At 41.5% G+C, this 27,126-nt stretch overlaps 2 protein-coding genes across 3 annotated transcripts; both read left to right on the forward strand.

Moving 5' to 3' along the window:
* Positions 1 to 717: 717 nt before the first annotated feature.
* LOC109908527 (stathmin-3-like) lies at positions 718 to 13,350 on the forward strand. The gene is made up of 5 exons (XM_020507181.2): positions 718 to 936; positions 10,149 to 10,247; positions 10,451 to 10,644; positions 12,259 to 12,450; positions 12,650 to 13,350. The coding sequence occupies exons 1-5, from the start codon at positions 918 to 920 to the stop codon at positions 12,707 to 12,709; spliced, it is 564 nt and encodes a 187-aa protein (XP_020362770.1). The 5' UTR covers positions 718 to 917; the 3' UTR covers positions 12,710 to 13,350.
* A 4,304-nt stretch (positions 13,351 to 17,654) lies between these two features.
* On the forward strand, positions 17,655 to 25,838 carry LOC109907921 (glucocorticoid modulatory element-binding protein 2). Of its 2 annotated transcripts, XM_020506222.2 has the most exons (10): positions 17,655 to 17,972; positions 18,772 to 18,918; positions 19,333 to 19,406; positions 21,758 to 21,882; positions 22,155 to 22,258; positions 22,991 to 23,148; positions 23,251 to 23,325; positions 23,659 to 23,796; positions 24,039 to 24,161; positions 24,377 to 25,838. In XM_020506222.2, exons 2-10 carry the CDS (start codon positions 18,791 to 18,793, stop codon positions 24,976 to 24,978), a joined length of 1,527 nt encoding a protein of 508 aa, XP_020361811.1. In that variant the 5' UTR covers positions 17,655 to 17,972; positions 18,772 to 18,790; the 3' UTR covers positions 24,979 to 25,838. The 2 variants fall into 2 exon arrangements, with proteins under 2 accessions (XP_020361811.1, XP_020361810.1); XM_020506221.2 differs by having other exon boundaries at positions 17,842 to 18,918.
* Positions 25,839 to 27,126: the final 1,288 nt, after the last annotated feature.

Here is a 27,126-nt window from a genome sequence, read left to right on the forward strand (position 1 = left end):
AGCCTGATAATGCCCCCGTGCACAAAGTGAGGTCCATACAGAAACAGTTTGTCAAGATCGGTGTAGAACATCTTGACTGGCCTGCACAGAGCCCTGACCTCAACCCAAAAGTTTGGGATGAATTAGAATGCCGACTGCGGGCCTGATCGCTCAACATCAGTGCCAGACCTCATTAATGCTCTTGTGGCTGAATGGAAGCAAGTCCCTGCAGCAATGTTCCAACATCTAGTGGAAAGCCTTCCCAGAAGAGCGGAGGCTGTTATAGTAGCAAAGGGTTGGCCAACTCCATATTAAAGCCCATGAATTTGGAATGAGACATTCGACGAGCAGGTGTCCACATTCTTTTGCCCATATAGAGTAGATAGATACAGTATGGCATAGATTGTTTGGGTTATGCAACTTGGTTTGTGGGAAGAGAAAGACAGCTTTTAGGAGTGTGAATTTAGAGACAAAGACATGTTACTGACTTTACTATTGGCTATAGATGTACAAGCAGTTGCAAACAACTCGCCATTTGAATACACGAAAATAGACTACAAATTGGTTGGTGGTCGTTGGCACTGCCAGTGGTGCTGAAAGGGGTGTCCTTAATCCATACCTATGCCCATGCCTCTTAAGGTGCCAAAAGTGAAGGCTACCATTTTCTGTTAGTCTTAGATAATAATCCTATACACCCATCCATCTGCCTCTGTCCATCCTAAAAGCCACCCATATCCTGTGTGCGTGCATGCGTGTGTGTCTTCAAGCGCTCACTCCTCCGCCTCTTTTCCTCAACCCCTCCTCTTGACAGACCGCAACCCGTTAGATCTGACTAGAGTGCGTTGTTCATTGTCCATTAACGCAGCAGCGGACAGCTTCCACCCTCACACGGATACACAACCATTTCTTCTCCCTCATCTCCTTTCCCGTCAGTTACCATGGCGAGCACAGTATCAGGTAAGAGTCGGGGAAAAGCTTTGTTATTTCATGCAAAGTCGGCTGCGTTACTGTAGATTTGGTGATGTCTCGAGGTGCGACCTGTCTGGGTGACTAGTAGCAACCCGTGTGGATGCACTCACTTCATGTTACAGACGAGGCTACCATATAGAGTCACCTAGCCTACCTATCAACTAAACATTAGGCTAGATTACGCTAAATATACACTCAAACAGTAAAGCCTTTGATGGAATATTTCAAACGTTGTATAAACGACAGTCTTTGTGATATTGACGAAAGGTTACTGGTCCTGATGCAGATGAGACCACTCCTTTTGTCACAATGTCGCTTAGCGCGAGTTATGTTTTACAGCACAACTTGCGTCATTTCAAATAATGTAAGATCCCCAATATGACATACAGTAAGCAATTTCTGATCAATATTAATATGAGGAAATGAATAGACTATGATGGATGCATCCAATGGGCACCAATCAAAGCTCAGAACTGAAATGTCATAGAGTCATAGATAATAAAAACGTGCAATGATATAGATTTGGCCAATTGTGGCAATACAATTGCTGAATAGGCTACTGATGTGGGGAGGTAACATTTTGGTCATCGGTTTTCTTGCTTGCAACTTACTCAAAAATGAGTGTAAATGTTCATCCAAAGTTTGAACATGTCTTATTATGATTGTATTGTGTGTGTGTGTGTGTGTGTGAGAGAGAGAGAGAGAGATTTAATTATATAAATGATTATCTTCTTTAGAAGGATAAGTCACTAGGAGACAGCTATGCAACAAATGACAAGTGATTCATCAAATTTGTAGATTAGCTGGTATTGCTATTATACATATACCAACGTTATTGTAGTAACCCAAACAAACTGTCCTCTAAAGGACACACAGGAGTAGTCGCAGGGTTTTCATAGAACAAAACAGGAACCAAACCACTACATCTTTAGTCTTCAGCAGTAATATTGGTTAACCACACACACACACACACTAGATAAACAAAGAAAACCTTTCTTACATTCTTAAATGGTTTGAAATCTGGATGGTTTATGTCTATGTCATGTAAAAGGTTGTCAGGTGTATTGTGCCTGGCCTAGTCCTAATTAGCCAATGTCACATGTGTATTGACTGCAGACCGACACCAGACATTAGCCACTAGGGCCAGCAGTAGCACCCTGCTCACTAGAGCTCAGCTGGTACACAGAGAGAGAGAAAGATTGGAGAGCGAGAAGCCTCTAAGGCCTCCACCCTAGTCAGTGGGGAGAGAGAAAGAGAACTGGAGCTAATGTAAAAAACCTCAAGGAAAGACACCTGGACACCAGTGTGATATCTAAATTCTGCAGCTTAAACACTTTGTCACCCCTCTTCCTGGTAGAGCTGGCCTATATCATGTGTGTGTGTTTGTGTGTGTGTCTTGGTGTGGATCAATAGCTCAGTGCTGAGCAGTAGCGGCCACACCCTTAGCGACAGAGAATCAGGGGGGTATACAACAGCAGTCCATGTGTTCAGTTGTATTACAGGAATACAGGTTATTTGTTCTGTACAGTGTATTATCTTATAATAATAAAGAATTAGCTAACTCCTCAGCTAAACATATGCTTTATGCCCATTTTTCACTGAAAGCCTACTATAAAGATGATACTCTCAAATGTAGTACTTAATGTATATACATTTGTACAATGGTTTTACTGTTGCACTTTTGGTGGACAGATAGAGATAATGCACATTAAATCCTAACCCAAGACTAGCTAGAGTCAGTCCTATTTTGTTGTCTCTGCCATTGTCTCTGTCCGGCTGGAAGAGAATTGAGCGAATCAAAAGAGGGAGGTTAAAGAACAAGCTCGCAGTTCCTGTCAAAATTGAACTGCTTTGACCGTTGCGCTCTGTTCCAATCAATGGCCCAATTCCATTCTGATTATTCACCCCCTTCCCTTCTGTCCTGGTTGATTCTCCTTCGGGGATCTAAAAGTATCAAATAGGATTAAGCAATATAGCCAACTAGCTGGCCTATGTGGAGCTATAATCATATGTTTGCTTACACCCAACATAATCTGCCTATCCAGAAAGTTTGAGATCTATAACAAAGGGATACATAATGTTGATGGGAAGGGAACAAGGTATTTTATTGGAACCTTCCCTTGGAATGTTTGGGGGAGGTGTCACAGCTTGTGTATCTGTATCTGTTTCTTAAGTGGTCTCGAAAGTAGGTGAACCCCCTATGGTGTTCTTTGCTTCTGGGTGTTCTGTGTCTGCTGGGTTCCCACCAGTGGTACGTCGTTACATGCTAGCTCTTTTTGATCAAAGTCTGTTCTTTTGAAGTTGTACCTAGTCTCCTGTGAGGAGAGACTGAAAAGAGAGACTGAAAAGAAATATTTTGTAGCCGTGAATAGATCAAGACAAGAAAGGCAAGTGTTTACAAAGAAGAGAGAGAAAAGATAGTAGGATGGAGAGATCTGGAAATAGAGTGATAAACAAATCTGCAGAGGCTGCCAGGGTAACAAGAGCTTGAGAGAGAGAGAGAGAGAGAGAGAGAGAGGTGCTGCTGCTGCTGAGCCAAAGGAGAAATCATATTAAGGTTTCAACTGGAAGCATGCACATAAAATATGTGAGGTCCTCAAACTACTTAATTTCCCAAGCGACACCGAGTTAGTCAGGCAGTGTTATTGGAGGAGATACTATTCTATTACTGTAGAAGGGGGGCTTTTGGCACAGTATTTTGTGGATTGGGAATATTTTGTAGTTCCTTTTTTTGTGGATTGGGCATATGGTGAAATAAATAGGATTTAATAGGATTTCCTGAAATTGTGCCACTAAAAGTCTGATTTAGTTTTCTCCTAGGTTACAGTGAAAATGGTTGATTAATCCAATCGTTTATGCATCATAGACTTATTTTGTGTGATCGTGTGTGTGTGCGCGCGCGTGTGTGTGTGTGTGTGTGTGTGTGATTGGGGGAGCTCATGTAGTAGATCATAGAGCATTGACTTTTTTGCTTCCATTGAACCCCTTCATGGAGCTGTTGGAATAAGCGCCACACTCCATAGACATATTCAGCACCTTGGTAAATATCAGCAGTTCCTTACTTTCTCTGATGAACCTACCTTTCCTACTGAGGCACTTAGGGCTCTGGCACTGCTGTAGAGATGACCTCTCAGCCTCTGCAACGTCAGCCATGTTATGGGGGTCTACGGGTTTATTGGCTCTCCACTGCAGGAGTAGACTGATGGTTTTTGGGGGGTCCACAGGGATTATTATTCAGAAGAAAACCAAGCAAGGATACCTTTCTAAAAAAAGGGCATTTGAATAATTTACAATGCACGCCCACCAGCATGGAAGACCGTGTGTGTGCACAGCAGGAGGGAGGCTTGCGTGTGTGTGTGTGTGCATACTATATGTGCGTGCGTTAAAGGTGTGTGTTAGGTGTGCGTATACTGATGTGTGTGTATATGTAGTTTTAGCTTTGTGTGTCTGTGCGGTGTGCATGTATCTGTGTGAGGCTTTAGCTGTGTGTGTGTATATCTGTGTGATGTGCGCGCACACGCAAATGGATGGAGGAAGAGGAGGATGGAAGTTGACATCACTCCTCAATAATTCAGCACATGACCAGGCAAAAAACAGCCACTGAGATTACCCTAGCGACCCAGCCTCGTTGTCGAAAATGTGCCTTCTCTTTAAAGGTCCAATGCAGTCATTTTCTTCTCAATATCAAATCATTTTTAGGTAACAATTAAGTACCTTACTGTGATTGTTTAAAATTAAAATGGTAAAAAATATATATAAAAAAATATTCTTAGCAAGATGCAATTTCTCAAGCAAGAATTTTGCTGGAACTGTCTGTCCGGGAGTTGTCTGAGAGAAGGGCCTAATTGGAGAAGCCTAATGGGAGGTATATGTAACCTGAAAACGAGCTGTTATTGGGAGACAGGAGGGCAAACTATCTTTCTTATTGGTCTATTAACCAGGCATTCTAAAAATCCCACCCAGCCAAACAAGCAAAAATGTCATGTGGTCTTTTCAAACAGCACTTACACTAAAAGTGCATTATCATAATTTTCACAATTTCACAGTATCATTCGAACTTTATAGTGTAGAAATATATTTAAAACACGGAAAAATCACATTTTTGAGTGCTCTGCCCCTTTAAGAGTGCATCGTAAAGGTGTGAGTAGCAGCCACAATCCTCTGCTGTTTCCTGGCATGATTCAAGAAGCAGCTCAGCCCCTGCGTTCTATAAGGAGTAGGATGAAGTTTCCCCTAGACACTGGTCTGGGGTTCTTTTTGCATTTCCTCTACTAATGCACAAGGCTAGCATTTGGGGAGGGCAAACTGATCCTATACTTTTACAGTGCAACTTTAAACTTTAAAGGGAGGATTGAGGCTTCCTGCTGAGAATAAGATGTCTGCTGCTCAATGCAGGACGCAGTTTTCTTCCTGAATAGAACTGCCAAGTAAAATATGTCTGGGGGCACTTGCACCTGCAGACCCTTTTCCTTCTCTCATTCTCTCTCTCCATTTTTTGTATTTATACAGTCAGTTTCACAATGGGGGTAAACACAATACAATAGATACAAAATACATCAAATGTACAGTTGCTCTAAGGTACTGCACACTGTCTTTGAGATGACATTGGAAGAATGTTTACAAAATATTCACAGAACATAGCAATTTATGCAATGAGAGCAGGGATGACAGCAAAGGTATAACACAGAATCTTTCCCTTTTCAGATTTGACAATGCTCTGACCCCTCTTGCTTTGCCATTTACACTGTAAATGTTACACAATTTAATGAGCATTGGAAAAAGTTGCGCAGTTGCTGACTCTCACATTTGGATAATATTTCTATCCTGCACATATTCTATATTCGGGCTTAAGCCCTTTCAGCATCACGGTGCTGTCCACCTACACACATACATTAGAGAAACATGCTTAATTATCTCTTGCATTGAAATCCATCACACCCATTTGTAATTAGTAGAGATCTGAGACAAATCAGATTCGTAGCAGATCTCTGCAAATGTGGAAGCAGTGTTTAACATGGCAGGAAGCCCATCAGTATGATTTATGGATCTATGATCCACTTTATGATCATACGCTTTATGATCTATGGCGCTTTATGGTCATCTGCGACACTGTGTTACACGACTGCGATGGACAGGGGCCTTACATGGGTTTGCAAGGCTAACATAGCTGAAACATTAACGGCACTTTGAAAAATGTTTAAATAAAGGATCCTTTTTTTTTTAACTCCAGGGTGCGTGCTGTGCCCACTTTCCTCATGTACCCATGAGAGGGCCACAGCCTGCTTATCTATTCAGCAGCAGCAAGCCACCTTAAAAGGCATTGATCTTTAAGAGGAAGTAGTATTTCTGGGGGCTAATCGTCTAGACATGCTCAGGCTCCTGCCTCATTAGCATTAAAGGAAGACTGACTTCAGACAGGACCAACACACAGGCAGTCATGGGGCGCGTCCCAATTATCTCTCCTTGCTCTTAGGGGTAAACGTACCCCAGGTTTTGAACCACTGGTGTGACATACTACAGCAGATGGTGTCTTTCATATACAATATGTAGGTTGGCATGAGTTTCTTAAAGCACCACAACTGAGCAGTACTTTGAGACAGGTGCTGGTGAATTCACTCCAATGGCTCACACACCCTGTCAAGCATAAAACAAGTCACACTGCAGAATGCACACCACTGAACACAGACTACGGAGCACACGCTACTTACGTAACCCGTACTTGTTCAGTGGTTGCATTCAATGGCATGGTTCCTACAGGGGCTAGGGAGGAACCATGTGAAAACGTAGGGGTTGAGGGGGCTGCTTTGGATGAGATGAATATTACATGTTAAGTCTCTGTGCTGCTGTGGAGCAGTGACAGGAAGGGGAACATACTCAGCTGTAAAGTACAGTATCTTCATCATCAGAAGAGAAGGTGGCGTAGTCACACAATAAGGCAATTCAAATGGTGAAAGGTCACCAGTCTTCTATTAGTTGATTTGATTGATAGTTAGTGGATATTTCCATACCATAGGTTGCACTCCCATATTAGTGGGTCTTTCCCTGTGTTTGGTGTGCTACTGAGAGTGCAGGTGATCTTTTCCTTTTAATATGTGAAAGGAAAAACTGTCATTCTTTCCTTGAAGTGGCTTCTGATGAGGTGTTACTATACATTGCCTTATAAACATTCATATAACACCTTAAAGATGAACAGGATAATAAAACTACAGGAGAGGCCTCTTAGCTGTGATATATTCACAACATATCACGGCCTCTCATACCTGTTTGCTTTGTTACACAGTTTCATAATCTTGACTGCATCTATAAGGTGTTGTGAATGTCCATATGGCAAAATAACACTTCATAAGAAGCTACATTAAGTAAAGTGTTACCAAACCTTCTACCTCAATGGTATTAAAACCATTCAGCCCCAGTTCACTCCCCAAACCCTGACTACAGTACATCCTGGCACTTGGCTAATCCCTTCATGTGTCCTATCAGCGACCTCCAGACAAACCCTGCATTCAGCCTAGAAATCGTAAATTAAATTCCCCTGACAAACAAGCCTAAAAGCTACATGTCCCCCACATTACTGATCATATCTTAGACCATAGATAATGAGAACACTGACCTTTAAGAAACACAATAGTAATTAGACCTGTATTGATTAAGTGTAACTGTGATCTGTAGGCTGCGTCTTCTCCCTCGCCTCTGCTGACTGATCTGGGTGTGAACCTTAGACAGAGCTTCATTACCCAGAGGGACAGAATGCTAAACAGTTGCTTTGTGTCACAGCTATTTTTTTTGGGGGGGGGGGTTCATAAGGGAATGCAAGGGAAAAGACTGTAAAACATTCAGTAATCTAGAATAAAAGTCCCTCGCTGTTTCAGTCTGTTTTTTTTTCTCTGTTTGGTGCCTCATGAACACAAATACTGTCTATTATCAGAGCTAGCCATCTTAAGCTTTGGTGGGTTAACTTTGGGCTTGGTCTTACCAGAGTTATTGACAGGGCCGGACTACCGCATTTGGGGTCCTGGGGAACTGACCTTCAGCACCGCAAAAAAATGTTGCAGTTTTATAATGCTCTTGTACACATTTTGTCTTGAGGCAAAGAGAAAAGGTTGCAGTTTAAAAGCCAATTTTCTGCAATTCTATACTTTTTGCCATGGGTCAGAGAGAAACATTTGCTGTTTTATAGCTCATCTCATGCTATTGTTCACATTTTGTCATGAGGCTGAGAGAAAATGTTTCAGTTTAAAGCTAATTTCCTGCTATTCTATACAGTGCATTCGGAACGTATTCAGACCCCTTGACCTTTTCTATATTTTGTTATGTTACAGCCTTATTCTAAAGTGGATACACTTTCCCCTCATCTATCTACAAACAGTATCCCATAATGACAAAGTGAAAACAGGTTTGTAGAAATGTTTACTAAAAATGAAATACCTTATTTACCTAAGTATTCAGACCCTTTGCTATGATACTTGAAATTGAGCTCAGGAGCATCCTGTTTCCATTGATCACCTTGAGATGTTTCTACAACTTGTTTGGAGTCCACCTGTGGTAAATTCAATTTATTGGACATGATTTGTAAAGGCACATACCTGTCTATAAGGTCCCACAGTTGACAGTGCATGTTAGAGCAAAAACCAAGCCATGAAGTTGAAGGAATTGTCTGTAGAGCTCCAAGACAGAACTGTGTCGAGGCACAGATCTGGGGAAGGATACTGTAGTATCTTAGAATGCTTCTTTGATTCATGACACCGGACACGTAAGTACGTTTTAGTATTTCAATTGAACCTAGAATAACAGTACAGGAATGCACTTGGCGTAAGCTACCTGAGACTTTTTCCAAGCACGGTTATGTGGACAGACATTTAAACGGCTACGGAGAGCAGAAAGCAAACCCTGTATTGAGTCAATACTGCCTTCTTTTGGTAAACATAATTTAACTCTTTATCCTTATTACCAAGCGTCACATCTGGAGGAAACCTGGCACCATCCCTACGGTGAAGCATGGTGGTGGCAGCATCATACTGTGGTGATGTTTTCATCCTTGATGAAAACCTGCTCCAGAGCACTCAGGACCTCCAACTGGGGCGAAGGTTCACCTTGCAACAGGACAACGACGCTAAGCACACAGCCAAGACAATGCAGGAGTGGCTTCGGGACAAGTCTCTGAATGTCCTTGAGTGGCCCAGCCAGAGCCTGGATTTGATTTGAACCCGATCTAACATCTCTGGAGAGACCTGAAAATAGCTGTGCAGCAACGTGCCCCATCCAACCTGACAGAGCTTGAAAGGATCTGCAGAGAAGTATGGCAAAAACTCCAGATATACTGGTGTGCCAAGCTTGTAGCGTCATACCCAAGACTCAAAGCTGTAATCGCTGCCAAAGGTGCTTCAACAAAGTACTGAGTAAATTGTCTGAACTTATGTATAAGTGATATTTCAGTTTTTTATTTGTAATACATTTGCAAAAACATTTCTAAAAACCTTATGGAGTATTGCGTGTAGATTGATGAGGAAAACAAACAATTTTATACATTTTATCAAAAGCCTGTAATGTAACAAAATGTGGAAAAGGTCAACGGGTCTGAATACTCTCCGAATGCACAATTTTGCATTGAGGCTGAGACAGAATTTTGCCCTTTTAAAGCAAATGTCCTGCTATTCTACACATTTTGCTATCATATGCTACCTGGAGACGACACACGTATCCCTGCATGTCCGTTTGGTAATCCGACCCTGGTTATTGGATTTGCATAACCATGCATAGTGGTAAAAGTAGATTAGAAGTATCTCTAGCATTGTAATTACAGTATGGGTAGCACCAGGCACACTCATTCTCTCTCTCTCTCTCACTCTCTCGCACACACACACCCACCCACATGACTCTGCCAAAGTGCTGAAATTTAAAAACTAGTCCAGTTGACAGGTAATGCAATAGTCTCTAACTCAATCTGATGTGAAAGTGCCATTACTGCACTCTCACGTTTTTATAGCAGACACACCTTCAATCTCATCCCAGCTGCACTGTATACAGCCTTGTAATAAATACTAGCCTTCTTAACAACATTTCCTCCTAAAAACCTGGGGCCATGGTTGCCATGGTCACAAAGGAATATGGCAAATAAATATATAAAAATAGGACGATTCTTTTACCCTGTATATCATTGGAATATCTTACCATGTCTCTCGTTGTTTCTTTGTTCCTTAAAGCCTACACAGAGAAGATCAAGGAAATGTCCATGATGTCTCTCATCTGCTCCTGCCTATACCCCCAGACATCATACCCCACCACCAACTACCAATTTGGAGGTCAGCCCAAAGTGTGCTTTGTTTTTTAATGTGTATTGTATTAATGTAATGTATTTTGGCTTTAAATTCGTTCTTAGTCTCAAAACACTTTACATTGTATGGCCGGTAATTCATCCTATCTAACACCAATGTGTAGCATCCACCCATCTAGGGTAATGCACAACAGCCATTTTGTGTCTTATTTGTCTTGTCTCTCTCAATAGACCTGGAGGTGAAGCCCATCAACAAGCGACTGTCGGGCCAGTCCTTTGAGGTGATCCTGAAGTCCCCCACCGACCTGTCCCCGGACAGGCCCAGTCCCCTTGCCTCTCCCCCCGCCCTGACCTTGCCCCCCAAGAGGGACATCTCCCTGGATGAGCTGCAGGGGAGGCTGGAGGCCGCTGAGGAGAGGAGGAAGGTAAGACAAGAGGATGGAGGGCAAGGAGGGAGGGAGTAAGAAAAGGGAGGATAGAGAGAGAGTAAGAAGTTCATGGAGGTTGCTGAGGACAGGCGGAAGGTAAGAGATGGGAACAGAGGGGAAGGTGAGTGCAAGAGAAGGAAGTGAGGATGGGGGGGTGAGGAGGGAAAAAGCATTTCAGGTTCATAGAGTTCATGGATGTTGTTGAGGAGAGTAGGATGGTAAGAGAGGTTGACAGATGCAAGTGTATGAAGGAAGGCAGGGAGGAGGGGAGAGAAACATGTGAAGTATGTTAATTTAGTTTGCTGAGAGGTATGTTTTGGATATTTTATTAGGATCCCCATTAGCTGTTGCAAAAGCAGCAGCTACTCTTCCTGTGGTCCACACAAAATATGAAACATAATACAGAAGGTCAATAGACAAGAATAGCTCAAGGCAGAACTATATACATTTTTAAGGTAAGAGAAGAGAAGGGAAGGCAAGGCAAGGAAAACAGAGGGAGAGAAAGGAGGGACGAAAGGAGGAGGAGAGAGACAAGAAGCTGGTGAGGTAAAGGGCTATTGACTTTGCTGAGGAGAGACGGAAGAAGAGACGTAAACAGGAGATTAAGTGAAATGAGGAAAAGATCATCACTCAATGGGGAGAAGGAGGTGAAGAAGGAAAGATAAATGAGATGGGGAAACAAATATCAGTCTCTCTCTAGACATCCAGGCTCTCTACTGAAATGCCAGAGCTGTCACACATGAATGAGCATGGTTGTGTTCATTAGGCAACAAATGGAAGAAAAATTACCTGGACTTGTCCAATAAGAAATACCTATTGTCTTTTTCCATTGCTAAACTTTTCAAAACGTTTTCTGTCGCATGCCCTAATGAACACAACCTTGAAAAAGAGACAGATATCTGACATTTCATGAAAACATAAATAACTAGCAACCCATCGCTTCATTATCCTAGTTCAGTTAGGGGGATTTCCTGGGAGCCTTTTTCTACCTTGCATTTCCACTTAAATAGAAAAACTGATGACTAATTATCGTTGTTGGGTGAGAACTGCTTCAATGCTTAATCGCTGCGTATCAGACAGACCCAGCCAGACCTGTCACTAGGTTCCCTGAGGGAAAGAAAAGTAATGAATGGGGAGAGCCTGTCATCGCTGCTGGAATATACCGTAGGGAGGAGGGAAATGTGTATGTGGAAGTCTGGGGGCGAGACAAGCAGTTAAAACAGAAATCCAAATTGGAGTTGCAAAATATGGTTGAATGCTTTGACAAGAAATGATCAGGCTACTCAGTAGCATTTTGATTCAATTCCCTGATATTGGGGAAATTATTTTATCATCAGTCTTTCCTACAACATAATAGGAACTGGATATTTTACCAGCAAACAAACACTTTAGCATAGGGATAGAAATTGGTTATGGTTAGGGTCAAGGTTATGTTAAGGGACAAGGTTTAGGTTAATTTAAGTGAGGTTAGGGTTAGGGTTACGGAAAATCCTAAAAGTTAGCATTGGGTTAGCATACTACTGCCGTACACTGACATTCATTTTCAGTAAATATACACTGCTAACAAAATCTGTGCATGAAAAGAGTGCACTTTTTCTCTCTGCTCCCTAGTCCCAGGAGGCTCAGGTGCTGAGGCATTTGGCTGAGCGGAGGGAGCATGAGAAGGAGGTGCTGCACAAGGCCATGGAAGAGAACAACAACTTCAGCAAGATGGCGGAAGAGAAGCTTAACTCCAAAATGGAGGCGAAGAAAGCGAACCGGGAGGCATACCTGAACTCACTGAAGCAGCGGCTCCGTGAGAAGGTGAGGGCCTGTTTTGTTTTCTCTCCTCTCTCTCTATTTCGAAGTCTGACGCCCCACCTTTACTTGGTCAGAGAAATAAAGATCTATGCTCAGAACAGAACTAGCTAAGTACTCTGACATATTTCTATGCTGTAGACTACATAACCTGTCACCTGTGTCTTGACAGTTTTCTCTTTGTGGTGTTAATGGTTTTTCCTAGGAGATGCATGCAGCCGAAGTGCGCCGGAACAAGGAGCTGCAAGCAGACCTTTCTGGATAAGAAGGCTTTACTGAAAGGAATTCCCATTTCCCAGCTTATGTGAAGTGTGTTTTTAGCGAGGAATTTTTGTGTCAAAAATCATAATTCTGCTCTACATCCTGCAATCTCATCTGTCATTCAATAGGGAACAAGTTTACCTGCAAGATATCACAACTATCATAGCTCTTCATCTCTCTACACATCCCTACAGTATGACATTTTTTTCTCACTAAAACATCAACACCACCAGCATTTCAAACAGTAGATATTAACATTTCTAAATGGTTGGAATACATTCTAATGGCTGGAATTTCAAATGTGCTGCGCACGCCCACACACACATGCACAGACACAAACATACATACAATTCACACACATATAAACTCAAACACTGACATGCATCGCTTTTTACATAAATGGCATGGATTGTTGAAGGGGAGTCTGTCTTGATCTAATTGTGTATTAGACTAATAAAATGTGAGTGTACTGGATGTTGTCAATGTTCTTTTGGGTGTAAGACATAAGGTACTGAAAGGTAACTAGCCCTCTCCCCTAAGAACAATGTCTTATTGCTGACACAAAAAAAGCTACGTTTGGAAAGAAATTGTTATGTGGACGAAGGACATGCTTAGGCAAATAAACTATAAAGGGAAATAAATGGCTACAGTTTACACTTTTTTTTGTTATTTCATGAAATGTTGTTTTTAGAAGTTACCCCGGTAGAAGATTATGGCATGGGGTTTCACACAAGTGTGTTAAAATCAATTTAATCAGTTTTATTTACAAATTCTTTAGAAAGTCTAGTTGTCAAATAATATGCAGGGAAATGGTGTTGCACATGTCACCATTAATATCTGCACTATGAGGAGATTTGATGTAAAGTCCCTCTTTTTAACTCACCTGCACATTAATTTTCTATGTTACTTTTCCATACAATCCATTATGTACAATTGCACTAAATATGTTTGGAATAATGCAATATTTTAAATCACAGCAGTCTTTAAAATTACATTCAGGAGCAAAAGGGTTTCGATAGTTGTTTTTAATTAATAAAAACAATAATTCATTGGAATATAATATTGGAATGGAATATAAATAATAACATTAGAATATAAAATGTAATAACAACACCTTAATTAACTCAGTGTAACATTGATGTGGCAACTCTCTTATGCTTCTAATTTGTGCCTGTAGGTCACAAATAAAGCTATCCCCAGGAAAATTGGAGCCCACCTTCTGCACTGCTCACACCTAATCCAGCCCCCACCTGTGACTGAGAACGGGGAGAGATGCCAATTGAAAAGCTCTCTCTTAAAAATGTAGATAGCTATCTAGCTATTTGACATAAAATGCTGTGTAAAATAGCTAAAAGGCTATAAAGTTAAATTAACTGTAAAGTTATCAGTCACTAGTTGAAACATTTACAACTGAAATGAAGTTACGTTAAGGTTGCTAGCTAGTATGCCTAGCAGCTTATGCTAACTAGCTAACTGGCTAGCATTTACTGCTTGTGAAGTTGCTAGTTAGTAAAGTAGCATAAACGAGTGCTAACTGAGATAGTCATTGTCTAAATGATAGGTAGAAAAACATTCATAACCATAAAGGGGTAACTAGCCCCTTGGGGCAGGTTTCCCCCAACACACTCATCCAACATATTACCAGTTATCTAAATGTTTCTCTTTAAAAAAGTGGATTATTTATCTTAAGGCTTTCCTACTTGTATATTTAAAAATATATATAGATCTACCTTCACTGGAATATATCTACAACTTTTTGTTAAATGTATGTTTTTGTGAATTACAGGGGAGGGCAGTTAACCTAGGGAGCTAGTTTCCCCCTATTACCCTATTCTATCCACATGACCCGCTAGTAGAATAACTTAAATGCAGCTGAAAGTCTATTATAGCCACACACAAAAAATAGAAGCTAGGTTTCCATATTGCGTTATATAGCAAGTGTCCACACTCTGGTATTGGCAAGTGCGCTCTAGTCAACAGCGTTATCTGTGCACTGTTGGCTAACCGCTAGAGCACACATAGCCTATAGTCTATAATGAGATTATAGTATGCATGTTTATGCATATTATAATGCATAAACATTATAATCTGTCCCTGACATTTTTCAAACGGCAATCAAGCATTGATTATCATGTCACCAGAATAAGACCCTAGATATTTAATGGAAAGGAGCACCAAGCTCATCACCTTGCACTTTCAACATCCTGTGGGAAAGGAGAATCAAGCTCATCCCCTTGTACTCCCCCCCAGATTTATGCAATCTGTACTTTAATAAACTGCATGCTTTCCCAACGAGTCTTAGTGGGAGGATCACACAAAATGTATTCGCGTGACTTTACTTCTATATGATGGTTATTATATCAATATTTGCGCATAAGCATTTCTCTTAGAATTCATTTACTGGCACAAAAAAAATCTAATTTTGTCTAGCATATTTTGTTTAATCAACATTTGGAAAGTTCCGTTTCTATCAGGCCTGTAAGGACATGTTTAATCCAACATGTACTTTCCTCACATAAAACATTTGGATGTAAACCTAGTTGGTGATGGCGAGCACTTTTCTGTCACCCCCAGATGAATAGGAGAAACCTATTTATAGTTATAATTTGTGGTTAGTTATCAATATCTTTGCTGTCACATTCTCAACATTTAGTCTTTGTTTTCAATTTGGTGCTAAATTTGGCATAAACATGCAGTCAGGCATGCCACAATACATGCCATAATGGTGGGAGGAAAAACAGATCAAATCAAATTTTATTTGTCACATGCTTCTTAATAAGGATCGGACCATTTCTTTCAATTTTCATGTACAATTACATAACCAAATCTAACTGCCTGTAGCTCAGGACCTGAAGCAAGGATATGCATATTCTTGATACCATTTGAAAGGAAACTATTTGAAGTTTGTGGAAATGTGAAATTAATGTCGGATAATATGACACATTAGATCTGGTAAATGATAATACAAACCAAAAAACATGTGTTTTCTTTCTTTCCAGAGACAGCAGGGGTTCAAACTGTAGAACCAAGTTCCTACATTTGAATATAACATTTGATTTTATCAAACAAAACTACTCTATATTTTATCTCTGGGGCCATCAGGATGACAAATCAGAGCAAGATTACTGAATGTAAGTACATTATTTACCTTTAGAGGTGAATGTATCAAACCAGTTGCCGTGATGTGTTTTGTTGCTGTGCACTCTCCTCAAACAATAGCATGGTATTTTTTCACTGATTAACACAAATTTAAGCTTTATCTTCATATAAGACATGTCTACGTCCTGGAAAGTTGGCTGTTACTTACGTCATTCTAGTCACATTAGCGCACGTTAGCAACAACTGTCCCGGTTTAGGGACACCGATCCCATAGAGTAATAACAACCGGAATTAACTAACAGTAAAATGCTTATTTTTGGGTCCTTTTCCAACAATGCAGAATTAAAGATAGAAATAGGCCTACCTAAAATAGAAATAGTGACACAAGGAATAAATACACACTGAATAACAATTCCATGATGATTTCATGGGATCCATAATTTCCTTAGAGAACTATGTAGCCTATCCATAATGATACATTGTTCATGTTCCTTTCACATGCAGTGCATTCGGAAAGTAGTCAGACCCCTTGATTATTTGATCTTACAGCCTAATTCTAAAATGTATTAAATAGTTTTTTCCCCCTAATCAATCTACACACACCCCATAATGACAAGGCAAAAACAGATTTTTAAACATTTTTGGTAATTTATTATAAAAGTGAAATATCACAAGTTTTCAGACCCTTTACTCTGTACTTTGTTGAAGCACCTCTGGCAGCGATTACAGCCTTGAGTCTTCTTGGGTATGACACTACAAGCTTGGATCACCTGTATTTTGGGAGTTTCTCCCATTCTTCTCTGCAGATCCTATCAAACTCTGTCAGGATGGATATGGAGCGTCGCTGCACAGCTATTTTCAGGTCTCTCCAGAGATGTTTGATCGGGTTCAAGTCCGGGCCCCTCAAGGACATTCAGAGACTTGTCCCAAAGCCACATCTTCATTGTCTTGGCTGTCTGCTTAGGGTTGTTGTCCTGTTGGATGGTGAATCTTTGCCCCAGTCTGAGGTCCTGAGTGCTCTGAAGAAGGCTTTAATCAAGGATCTCTCTGTGCTTTGCTCCGTTCATCTTTTGTTCGATCCTGACTAGTCTACCAGTCCCTGCCGCTGAAAAACATCCCCACAGCATGATGCTGCCACCACCATGCTTCACCGTAGGGATGGTGCCAGGTTTCCTCCAGACGTGACGCTTGGCATTCAGGCCAAAGAGTTCAATCTTGGACATAATTTACAAACTAAGCATTTGTGTTTAGTGAATCCACCAGATTAGAGGCGACCAGGGATGTTCTCTTGATAAGTGCATGAATTTAACAATTTCCTGTCCTGCTAGCAATTCAAAATACAATCAGTAATTTTGGGTGTCAGGGAAAATGTATGGAGTAAAAAGTACATTATTTTCTTTAGGAATATAGTGAAGTAAAAGTTGTCAAATATAAATAGTGAAGTAAAGATATCCCAAACGAATTAAGTAGTACTTTAAAGTATTTTTAATGAAACACTTTACACCACTGACTGTAACATAACAAAATGTGGAAAAAGTCAAGGGGTCTGAATACTTTCCGAATGCACTGTAAGCCAACAATACAGAGGAGTAATGTGTCTACACATTATGCATTGTATTTTATTTATTTTATGGACTAGGTTACTCGACAGGCCAGCAGCACCCATAAACCAACTAGGCCAATAGCTCAATAATCTGTAACCAGGAACAATCATGATTGACTATTGTCCTAACTGACCCATCTGTCCATCTTTGTCAGATAGTTATTGATATTGTCAAAGATGTAGTTAAACATGAAAGTGGTAACTAACACACGGTGTTTGTTATGAATTAATTCCTTAAATACGGGCATTTTCTTGAATGGTATTTTACAGACCAGTTAATATTCAATACTGGCAAAGACAAACATATTTGCTTAATTTATTGTGTTTCTTGTGATATTATAATGTAATAAATATGAAATGTCAATATCGAATTAATTATATTACTCCAAATCGATTGCCAAATTCTCTATCACGACTATGGAACTCTGCGATAGCACCATCCGTGACTGCGCAAAACCGACGCCCGTAAACATCTCGTTAGGTCAACGTTAGCGAAAGCAGCTAACTAGCCTTACTCTTGAGCACTGCAACAGTAGCAGCCATTTCTGAAATCTGAAAACAAAAGGTAAGGCGAGAATCTATTCAAAAAGTGTCACGTTCGCTAGCTACTATAAAAACAGACAGATAGGTGCCTCTGTGACTAGTTAACAAGCAACCCACTGCTCCTCACTATGCAAGCTAGCTAGTAGCAGACCGTAAACACTGGATGCTTCAATATGTCCGTCGTCGTAACGTGCGTGCCGTGCTCGGTAAAGATTACGTTATTTTATCACCACGACGTAGCGTTGGCTGTCTGTACGTGAACTGCTAAGCTAAAACGTAGCTACAGCCTGTGAAATGGGATTTCTAATGTATGGTTTATCTAACGTTGTAAAATATCCAGCTGAATACGTCTCCCTATCTGTATCGGCATGCCCTGTTTGGGCCTAGTTTGCTTGCTAAACACTTAGCTAGCTAGCTACTTAGCAAACTTCTTACGCCATAAATATTGCTATTGCTAGCTACAGCACAGAACAAGCTGCAATGAGAACTGTTTAGGTAACAACTAACTTGCTCAATAATAGCATTGATGTGATATTGATTAGTTAGCCAGGCCCTCTCCACAACATGTATCACTAACTGCGCTAGTTTAGCTACGTAGCCAATTGAAACGGGCCTATTAATGCCAAGCTTATGATCCCTACCGCCATAATCACCCCTGTAAGGCCAGTTGGTGGTAGCCACAATGAAGTTCCCAATAGCTTCTGTTAATTGCCCACCTCATCTCATGCAAGCTAAACCAGCCTTGAAGACATTGAAGGGAGATGTGCTCTTGAATTACAAATGTTATCATTAGCACACAACTGTGTCTTCGTATCACTTAGTGAGACCTCAACCTCCCTCATGGCATCATCTGAGGTCAATGTTCATGTGGAGGAGGTGGTAGTCGTGACAACGCCGGATGGAGCAGGGGAGGGCTCAGCTGCCGAAGTGAAGACTGTGCTGGTGGCTACAGAGCTGACCCAACCGGGGTGAGTGGTGGACACACTAGAGCTATGTATGAGGATCAGTGAATTCCCATGACCGCTTCTCCAGCCCAGCCAGGGAAGTGTTAGAGCCTGATACACAATGAATTAGTTCATTGTGTGTTTACCATACCCACACCTCAGTCATTTGAGTTAGTGATACCTTATGTTACATAACACTATTTCGTGATGAGTTTTTCCTAGTCAGGTTACATATATTCAAAAGGTCAACCCTACTAGTGGTAGTAGGTTTGTAATAAAGTGTACCACTACCAAAGACGGTTATAGACTAGTCTTTGGTAGTGGTACGCTTGATTGTACCCTCATCTGTGGTGCTGCATATTGTTGTTGGTTTAGCACTCACGGAAGTTTGTCTATGGTTTGTAGACTCATTGGAGTTTCTCTATCTATGCCATTCAGGGAGGAACTTGCTGATGGAAGCATTGAGTCTGAAACCGATGCCACTACCACTTTGACAAAGGAGGCAATCTTAGGTAAAAAAAAAAAAAATGTATTAGATAGTTTTTTTTTTTCTCTCATTAATCTACACACAATACCCCATAATGACAAAGCAAAAACAGGTTTTTAGACATTTTTGAAAATGTATAATAAAAAAACTGAAATACCAAATTTACATAAATATTCAGACCCTTTACTCAGTACTTTGTTGAAGCACCTTTGGAAGCAATTACAGACTCAAGTCTTCTTGGGTATGACCCTACAAGCTTGTCACACATGTATTTGGGGAGTTTCTCCCATTTCTTCTCTACAGATACTCTCAAGCTCTGTCTGGTTGGATGGGGAGTGTCACTGCACAGCTATTTTCAGGTCTCTCCAGAGATGTTCGATCGGGTTCAAATCCGCACTCTGGCTGGGCCACTCAAGGACATTCAGAGACTTGTCCCAAAGCCACTCCGCGTTGTCTTGGCTGTGTGCTTAGGCTCGTTGGCCTGTTGGAAGGTTAACCATTGCGCCAGTCTGAGGTCCTGAGTGCTCTGGAGCAGTTTTTCATCAAAGATCTCTCTGTACATTGCTCCCTTCATCTTTCCCTTGATCATGAATAGTCTGCCTGTCTCTGCCGCTGAAAAACATCCCCACAGCATGATGCTGCCACCACCATGCTTCACCGTAGGGATGGTGCCAGGTTTTCTCCAGACGTGACGCTTGGCATTCAGGCCAAAGAGTTCAATCTTGGTTTCAACAGACCAGAGAATCTTGTTTCTCCTTTAAGAGCCTTTTGGCAAACTCCAAGTTGGTTGTCATTTGCCTTTTACTGAGTAGTGGCTTCCATCTGGCCACTCTACCATAAAGGCCTGATTGGTTGAGTGCTGCAGAGATGGTTGTCCTTCTGGAAGATTATCCAATTTCCACAGAGGAACTCTGGAGCTCTGTTAGAGTGACCATCGGGTTCTTGGTCACCTCTCTGACCAAGGCCCTTCACTCCCGATTGCTCAGTTTGGCCGGGCGGCCAGTCTTGGTGGTTTTTGTCCATTTAAGAATGATAGAGACCACTGTGTTCTTGGGGACCTTCAATGCTGCAGAAATGTTTTGGTACCCCTGCCCAGATCTGTGCCTTGACACAATCCTGTCTCTGAGCTCTAAGACCAATTCCTTCGACCTCATGGCTTGGATTTTGCCCTGACATGCACTGTCAACTGTGGGACCTTATATAGACAGGTGTGTGCCTTTCCAAATCATGTCTAATCAATTGAATTTACCACAGGTGGACTCCAATCAAGTTGTGGACACATTTCAAGGATAATCAATGGAAACAGGATGCACCTGAGCTTAATTTTGAGTCTCATAGCAAAGGGTCTGAATGCTTATGTAAATAAGGATTTTTTAATTTTTTAAAACATTTTCTAGCATTTCTAAAAACCTGTTTTCGCTTTGTCACTACAGGGTATTGTGTGTAGATTGAGGAAAACATTTATTTAATCCATTTTAGAATAAAGTTTGTAACGTGACAAAATGAGGAAAAAGTGTAAGGGTCTGAATAGTTTACGAATGTACTGTAAATAATGGATCATTCTTGATATACACAGGAAACTCTTGAGTGTGAAAAACCCAGCATCGTTGCAGTTCTTGACACAAACCGTTGCGCCTACCATACCCTGTTCAAAGCACTTAAATCCCTCAATCCCTTTTGTAGGTACCAGGTGCACCGGTTTGTGTCAAGAACTGCAATGCTGCTGGGTTTTTCATGCTCAAAAGTTTACCGTGTGTATCAAGAATGGTCGACCACCCAACATGACACAACTGTGGGAAGCAGTGGAGTCAACATGGGGCCAGCAGCCCTGTGGAAAGCTTTCAATGACTTTGTAGAGTTTTTCTTGAATTATTCTTTATCTGGCATTAGACCGTAAGCCTAAGCTTTAAGTCCTAACTGTAGTCACTCCAAATACACACCAAATGCTTTGGGAAGTTAACGTCGATCCACTGAGGCAAAAAGGACAATGTCGGAGTATAGTTCAATAAGACAAAAGCATGCACATGGTGTCATTGTTAGAATTGTTATGTTTCAGAAAAACATTAGGCTACTGTTAAATACACCTAAATCTTCAACAAAAGAAGTGAAGAAATGTTGAAGTAAAACTTCATTGTTCAATAAATGTTCAAGAGAGAAGAAAATGGGAACTGTACAGTGCATTTTTTAAATTCGCAGGTAAGGGTCAGGTGCAGGTCTCAGATTTTCAATTTATCACATTTGGGCAGTTGTGGACGGGTTATTAGCAATTGCTGGTGGGTGCGTGTGAACAAACAGCTGACCCGCACATCCGTACTGTATTTGTGTTTTGAAACAATCAAATAAAAGGACTGAAGTGTTATGTGTCTGTCTTCTCAGTGAAGCTGTCAGGTGAGATGGATGTGGAGGCTGACGTGGTCTACCCGGTCACCTGTGGGGACGTGAAGGCCACTCTGGTCTGGAAGAAATTTGTTTGTCCAGGCATCAACATCAAATGTGTCCAAGTAAGTCTGATTAACTCTAGCAATTTTTAAAAACTTAACTCAGTCCTATTGGATCATGATTTCGAGGTTACTTATTCCTTTGATATGCACACCAAGGAAGGAACCTGTGGAGGCACTGATTCCTGTTCATTTGGGACAAAACGGAGGACACTACCTGAACTTATCCAATAAGAAATGCTTGTTTAATTTTTTTTTTAGTGCACACCGTTTTGCTGCGATGTGCACTAATGAAAACAACTCTGATGACATCTGTCTGTTTATCTGTGTTCCAGTTCAATGAGCATCTCATCAGTCCCAAGGAGTTTGTCTATATGGCTGGGAAATCTACACTGAAAGACTGGAAGAGAGCCATCCGAGTGAACGGCACAATGATCAGGTCTGTGGCTTTGAAAGGATGCATATTTGGGTTTGCACAATACATTTATAATGTGAATCACATGGCCCTCCATGGAAGTAATTTAGAATTCTTGTAGTTCCCACTGCTAAGCAAAGTGGAAATGTAGATCAAAAAGTTGAAGCATTCAAAGTACTCATGCCCAAGTTATCCAAAACATGATCCTTTGCGCATGTAATCATTGTGCAATTCTCAAATGTGCCACAAGATGGCACTATGACATAACATATGATATCAGGTGATTTCTAGGGCACTAGTTCAGTATGGCTGGCCTGGGTAGTGTTCATTGGGCACCAAACTGAAGAAATACATTTAAATTGGACTAAAACGAGGAGGGGCTTCCTGGACTTATCCAATATGAAATGCTTATTTTCACTTTCCATTGCAAAACCTTTTAAAACATTTAACATTGTGTGCCCTAATGCAGGGGTTTCAAAAATCTGTCCTGGGCCCCTCCCTGGCTGCACGTTTTGGTTTTTGTCCTAGCACTTCACAGCTGATTGAATAACCAACTCATCATCAAGTTTTATTTTATTTTTTATCAGCGTTGTAGTGTTGGGGCAAAAAACTAAACGTGTACCCGAGAGGTGCCTCATGACCGACTTTGGAAAACCCTTCCCTAATGAACATGACACTGCACTTTGTTGGAGAAAAAATACTTTCTCTGATGCTGTCTTGCAGCTAAATAATGGTGTATAATACAATACCCCATAGGAAAATAATGGACTCTGGCGAGCTGGATTTCTACCAGCACTCCAAAGTGTGCTCCAACACATGCCGCAGTACCAAGATTGACCTAGTGGGGACCAGAGTGTCACTCAGAAGCCAGCAATCCACCGACTACGTCCCTGTCACCCCCTCCTCAGCCAACAGTAAGCACACACACACGCCTCGATTCCCTCAAATCCTCTTATGTGTGGCATTTTTTGTGTAAAATTGTAAGTTATTCAAAGCTTACGATTTTGTTGTTCTAGTGAACGGATCACAGGCCACGTTTCCAACAGAAGTATCATCAGACGAGACCACAGAATGGGTCACGGCCATAGGAGGTGAGTTTGAACTCTGAGTTATCATTTTAAATGTCAAAAGTTTTTAGCCTGCCTTCTTCTTCCAACTTACCACTATGCTTAGAAATGAGGCTAGGTGACTGCTCAAAGTTCAATAATCAGACAAGCAATCAGGTAATGCACCAACTATTTGTCTAATCACCTGAGACGGTGCTAAAGCACTTAGATCCATTGACTGTTATAATTGTACTGGCAATTCACAAGTCTAGCAATCTGGTTTAAACAGTGCTTTATCCAACTCTTTGAATATCTATTTGAGACTATATAGTTGATTGTATAGAAGCAACCTCATGGTGTGTGTTTGCATTTTTCCAGAGGACTCTGTGACGTTCTGGAGGGGTCTGAAGGAGGCAGGGCTGCTGGAGGAGGTGGTGGAGGACTTCCAGAAGGAGATCCAGGAGGTGCTAAAGGGCATGCAGGAGCGCATCACCGAGCCTCCCCTGCAAGTTAATGGTCAGTTTCATATTGTTGGATGATCATAAGGGATATTTCACTCAAATATTTTTATAACATGTATTAATTACGGTATTTCACTCTGTAATATTGCTATACTAGCTTGTATGTTTCCCCCATTTATTGAACATAGTCATGGGGGAGCTGATGCTAATGGGAGTGGGAGCTGATCCTAATGCCATTCTAACTTCAATCCTGTCTTTTCATCTCCCTACTCTCTGTGTTGGACCTTGACTTCTCAGACGCTGTGCTGCTGAACAACATAGTGCAGAACTTTGGCATGCTTGACCTGGTTAAGAAGGTGCTGGCCAGTCACAAGAGCCAGATGGACCGATATAGGGAGCAGTATTCACGCAGTCTTGTCGGTGAGTTAAATGCTCACAATAACATTCTTCATTATTGTGTCTTTGAGTCCTTGTTTTGTGTTTTTTATGGTGTTTTCTAGACAGTCTTTACATTATTTTTTGTAGACATTATTTTTGTTGCAACTGGCTTAGAAGCAGCTCCTTGAGCAAATAATGGGAAATGTTACTGTTTGGCCTAGGTGTGTATTAAGTTTGACCGCTTTCTCTTGCCGTAGCTCTGGAGCAGCAGTGTGACGAGCACAGGAAACGTGCCAAGGAGCTGAAAAGCAAATCCCAACACCTCAACAATGTCCTCATGACCCTGACCCCCGTGGCCACGCCACCCACGCCGAAACGCCCCCGCCTCACCCGCGCCGTCTCAGGCCCCGCCGTTATGTCCAGCGCCCCCACCCAGATCACCCTGCCCCTCACCCAGCTCACGGGCCTGCCTGCTGGGTGCAAAGTTCTCTCGATGGGTGGCGCGGTTGGTGCCGGCCAGCAGACCTACACGGTGCTGACATCCCCCGTGGGCGAGTTGGGCCCAGATGCCTCCAATCTGACGGTACTCTCTTCAGCCGCCGCCGTTCAGGAGGGCGCCGCCGCCACCACGGCCTTCATCAAGATGGTCAGCCCGGGCTACCAGCTAATCACGCTGCCTGCCGCGCTGGGAACCCAGCTACAGGGCTTTGCAGGGGGCACGCTCCAGGGCACCCCCACCATGGTGGCAATGCCCATGGGTAACAACGCGCTGCAGGGTATGGCAGCAGTAACGGCATTGGATACACAGGTGGACGTTCAGGTGCAGGAAGCCAAGGAGACGGTGGAGGTGGAGAGTTAGAGAGATGTACTACTCCTATATTATTACACACACACAGCAGGAACTGAGGCCCTGTTTGTCCTCACTGGTTTAAGTGCTGGAACCAGTGTAGGTCTAGTGGTGTTGAACTATGAAGCACCCATCTCAGTAAAACTTTATAAAGATGACATAAAAAATGTATAACAACCTATACATGCACTGCCCGTTTTAGTCATAAGAACCAGGACGTGTGTGTATGTTTTTCCCCAACATGCAAGTAGATGCCATCCCTGCTCAAAAGTCATGATCTTAGCTCTTCTCAGGTGTCAATTTTCACAGGGGTGTACGTGCCATGTTCACATTATTTCTTTACATTATGCTAAAAATGTAGATTCTACAAATGCTCATCTTTCAATGTCAGAATTATTTTTCATTTCAGCGATGAATTAACTGTATATATCTTTTTGTTGAATATTACAATATTAATTATGTTGGGTTCTGAAAATGAGATGCAAGACTTTGCTCACACACAGTATCAGCGCATGTGCGCAGGTTCGCCTCAGGCTGTTAGAGCGTAGCAGCCAGGGAACCAAAACAGAGGAGAAGTTGAGCCTCGTGCTTCAACGCTCTTAGTGGTTGCGGAAATTGACCCACAATGCTGTTTACTTAATGCATCTATGTCATATCGCTGAGTCTACTTTTTAAAGCTTTGAACAAATTGAAAGTGAACAAACTGGTTGTTTTGTTGGACTTGTAAGAGTGTACACTTTGTAAATAAATTTGCTAAATTCTTCAATCTTTGTAATTTGTTAGGCCTATGAGTTTTTGTCGATTAGAACAGTTCAATGTTAGTCGTGTTTCCACTGTAGTGTGCTCTGAAATGACTGAAGTCTACAGTGCATTCGGAAAGTATTCAGAACATTTTGTTACGTTACAGCCTTATTACAAAATGGATTCAATCGTTTTTTTTTTACTCAATCTACACACAATACCCAATAATGACAAAGAATAACAGGTTTAGTAATATTTGCTAATTTATTCCAAATAAAAAAACTGAACTCAACATCAGAATAAGTATTCAGACCCTTTACTTTGTTGAAGCAACTTTGGCAGTAATTACATCCTCGAGTCACCTGTATTTGGGGAGTTTCTCTCATTCCTCTGCAGATCCTCTCAAGCTCTGTCAGGTTGGATGGGGAGTGTCTGCTGCACAGCTATTTTCAGGTCTCTCCAGAGATGTTTGATCGGGTTCACTCAGGGCTAGGGTTGCACATTTCGGGGAATATGAATATTCAGAGGTGGAAACTTTCCGTGGGAATTAACATGCAAATTAATACCATTTAAATGTACAGTGGGGCAAAAAACTATTTAGTCAGCCACCAATTGTGCAAGTTCTCCCACTTAAAAAGATGAGAGAGGCCTGTAATTTTCATCATAGGTACACTTCAACTATGACAGACAAAATGAGAAAAGAAATCCAGAAAATCACATTGTATGATTTTTTTATGAATTTATTTGTAAATTATGGTGGAAAATAAGTATTTCGTCAATAAAAGTTTATCTCAATACTTTGTTATATACCCGTTGTTGGCAATGACAGAGGTCAAACGTTTTCTGTAAGTCTTCACAAGATTTTCACACACTGTTGCTAGTATTTTGGCCCATTCCTCCATGCAGATCTCCTCTAGAGCAGTGATGTTTTGGGGCTGTTGCTGGGCAACACGGACTTTCAACTCCCTCCAAAGATTTTCTATGGGGTTGAGATCTGGAGACTGGTTAGGCCACTCCAGGACCTTGAAATGCTTCTTACGAAGCCACCCCTTCGTTGCCTGAGCGGTGTGTTTGGGACCATTGTCATGCTGAAAGACCCAGCCACGTTTCATCTTCAATGCTCTTGCTGATGGAAGGAGGTTTTCACTCAAAATCTCACAATACATGGCCCCATTCATTCTTTACTTTACACGGATCAGTCGTCCTGGTCCCTTTGCAGAAAAACAGCTCCAAAGCATGATGTTTCCACAACCATGCTTCACAGTAGGTATGGTGTTCTTTGGATGCAACTCAGCATTCTTTGTCCTCCAAACACAACGAGTTGAGTTTTTACCCAAAAATTATATTTTGGTTTCATCTGACCATATGATATTCTCCCAATCTTCTTCTGGATCATCCAAATGCTCTCTAGCAAACTTC

Source organism: Oncorhynchus kisutch, linkage group LG17 (assembly GCF_002021735.2).
Source record: "Oncorhynchus kisutch isolate 150728-3 linkage group LG17, Okis_V2, whole genome shotgun sequence".
NCBI lineage: Eukaryota > Metazoa > Chordata > Actinopteri > Salmoniformes > Salmonidae > Oncorhynchus > Oncorhynchus kisutch.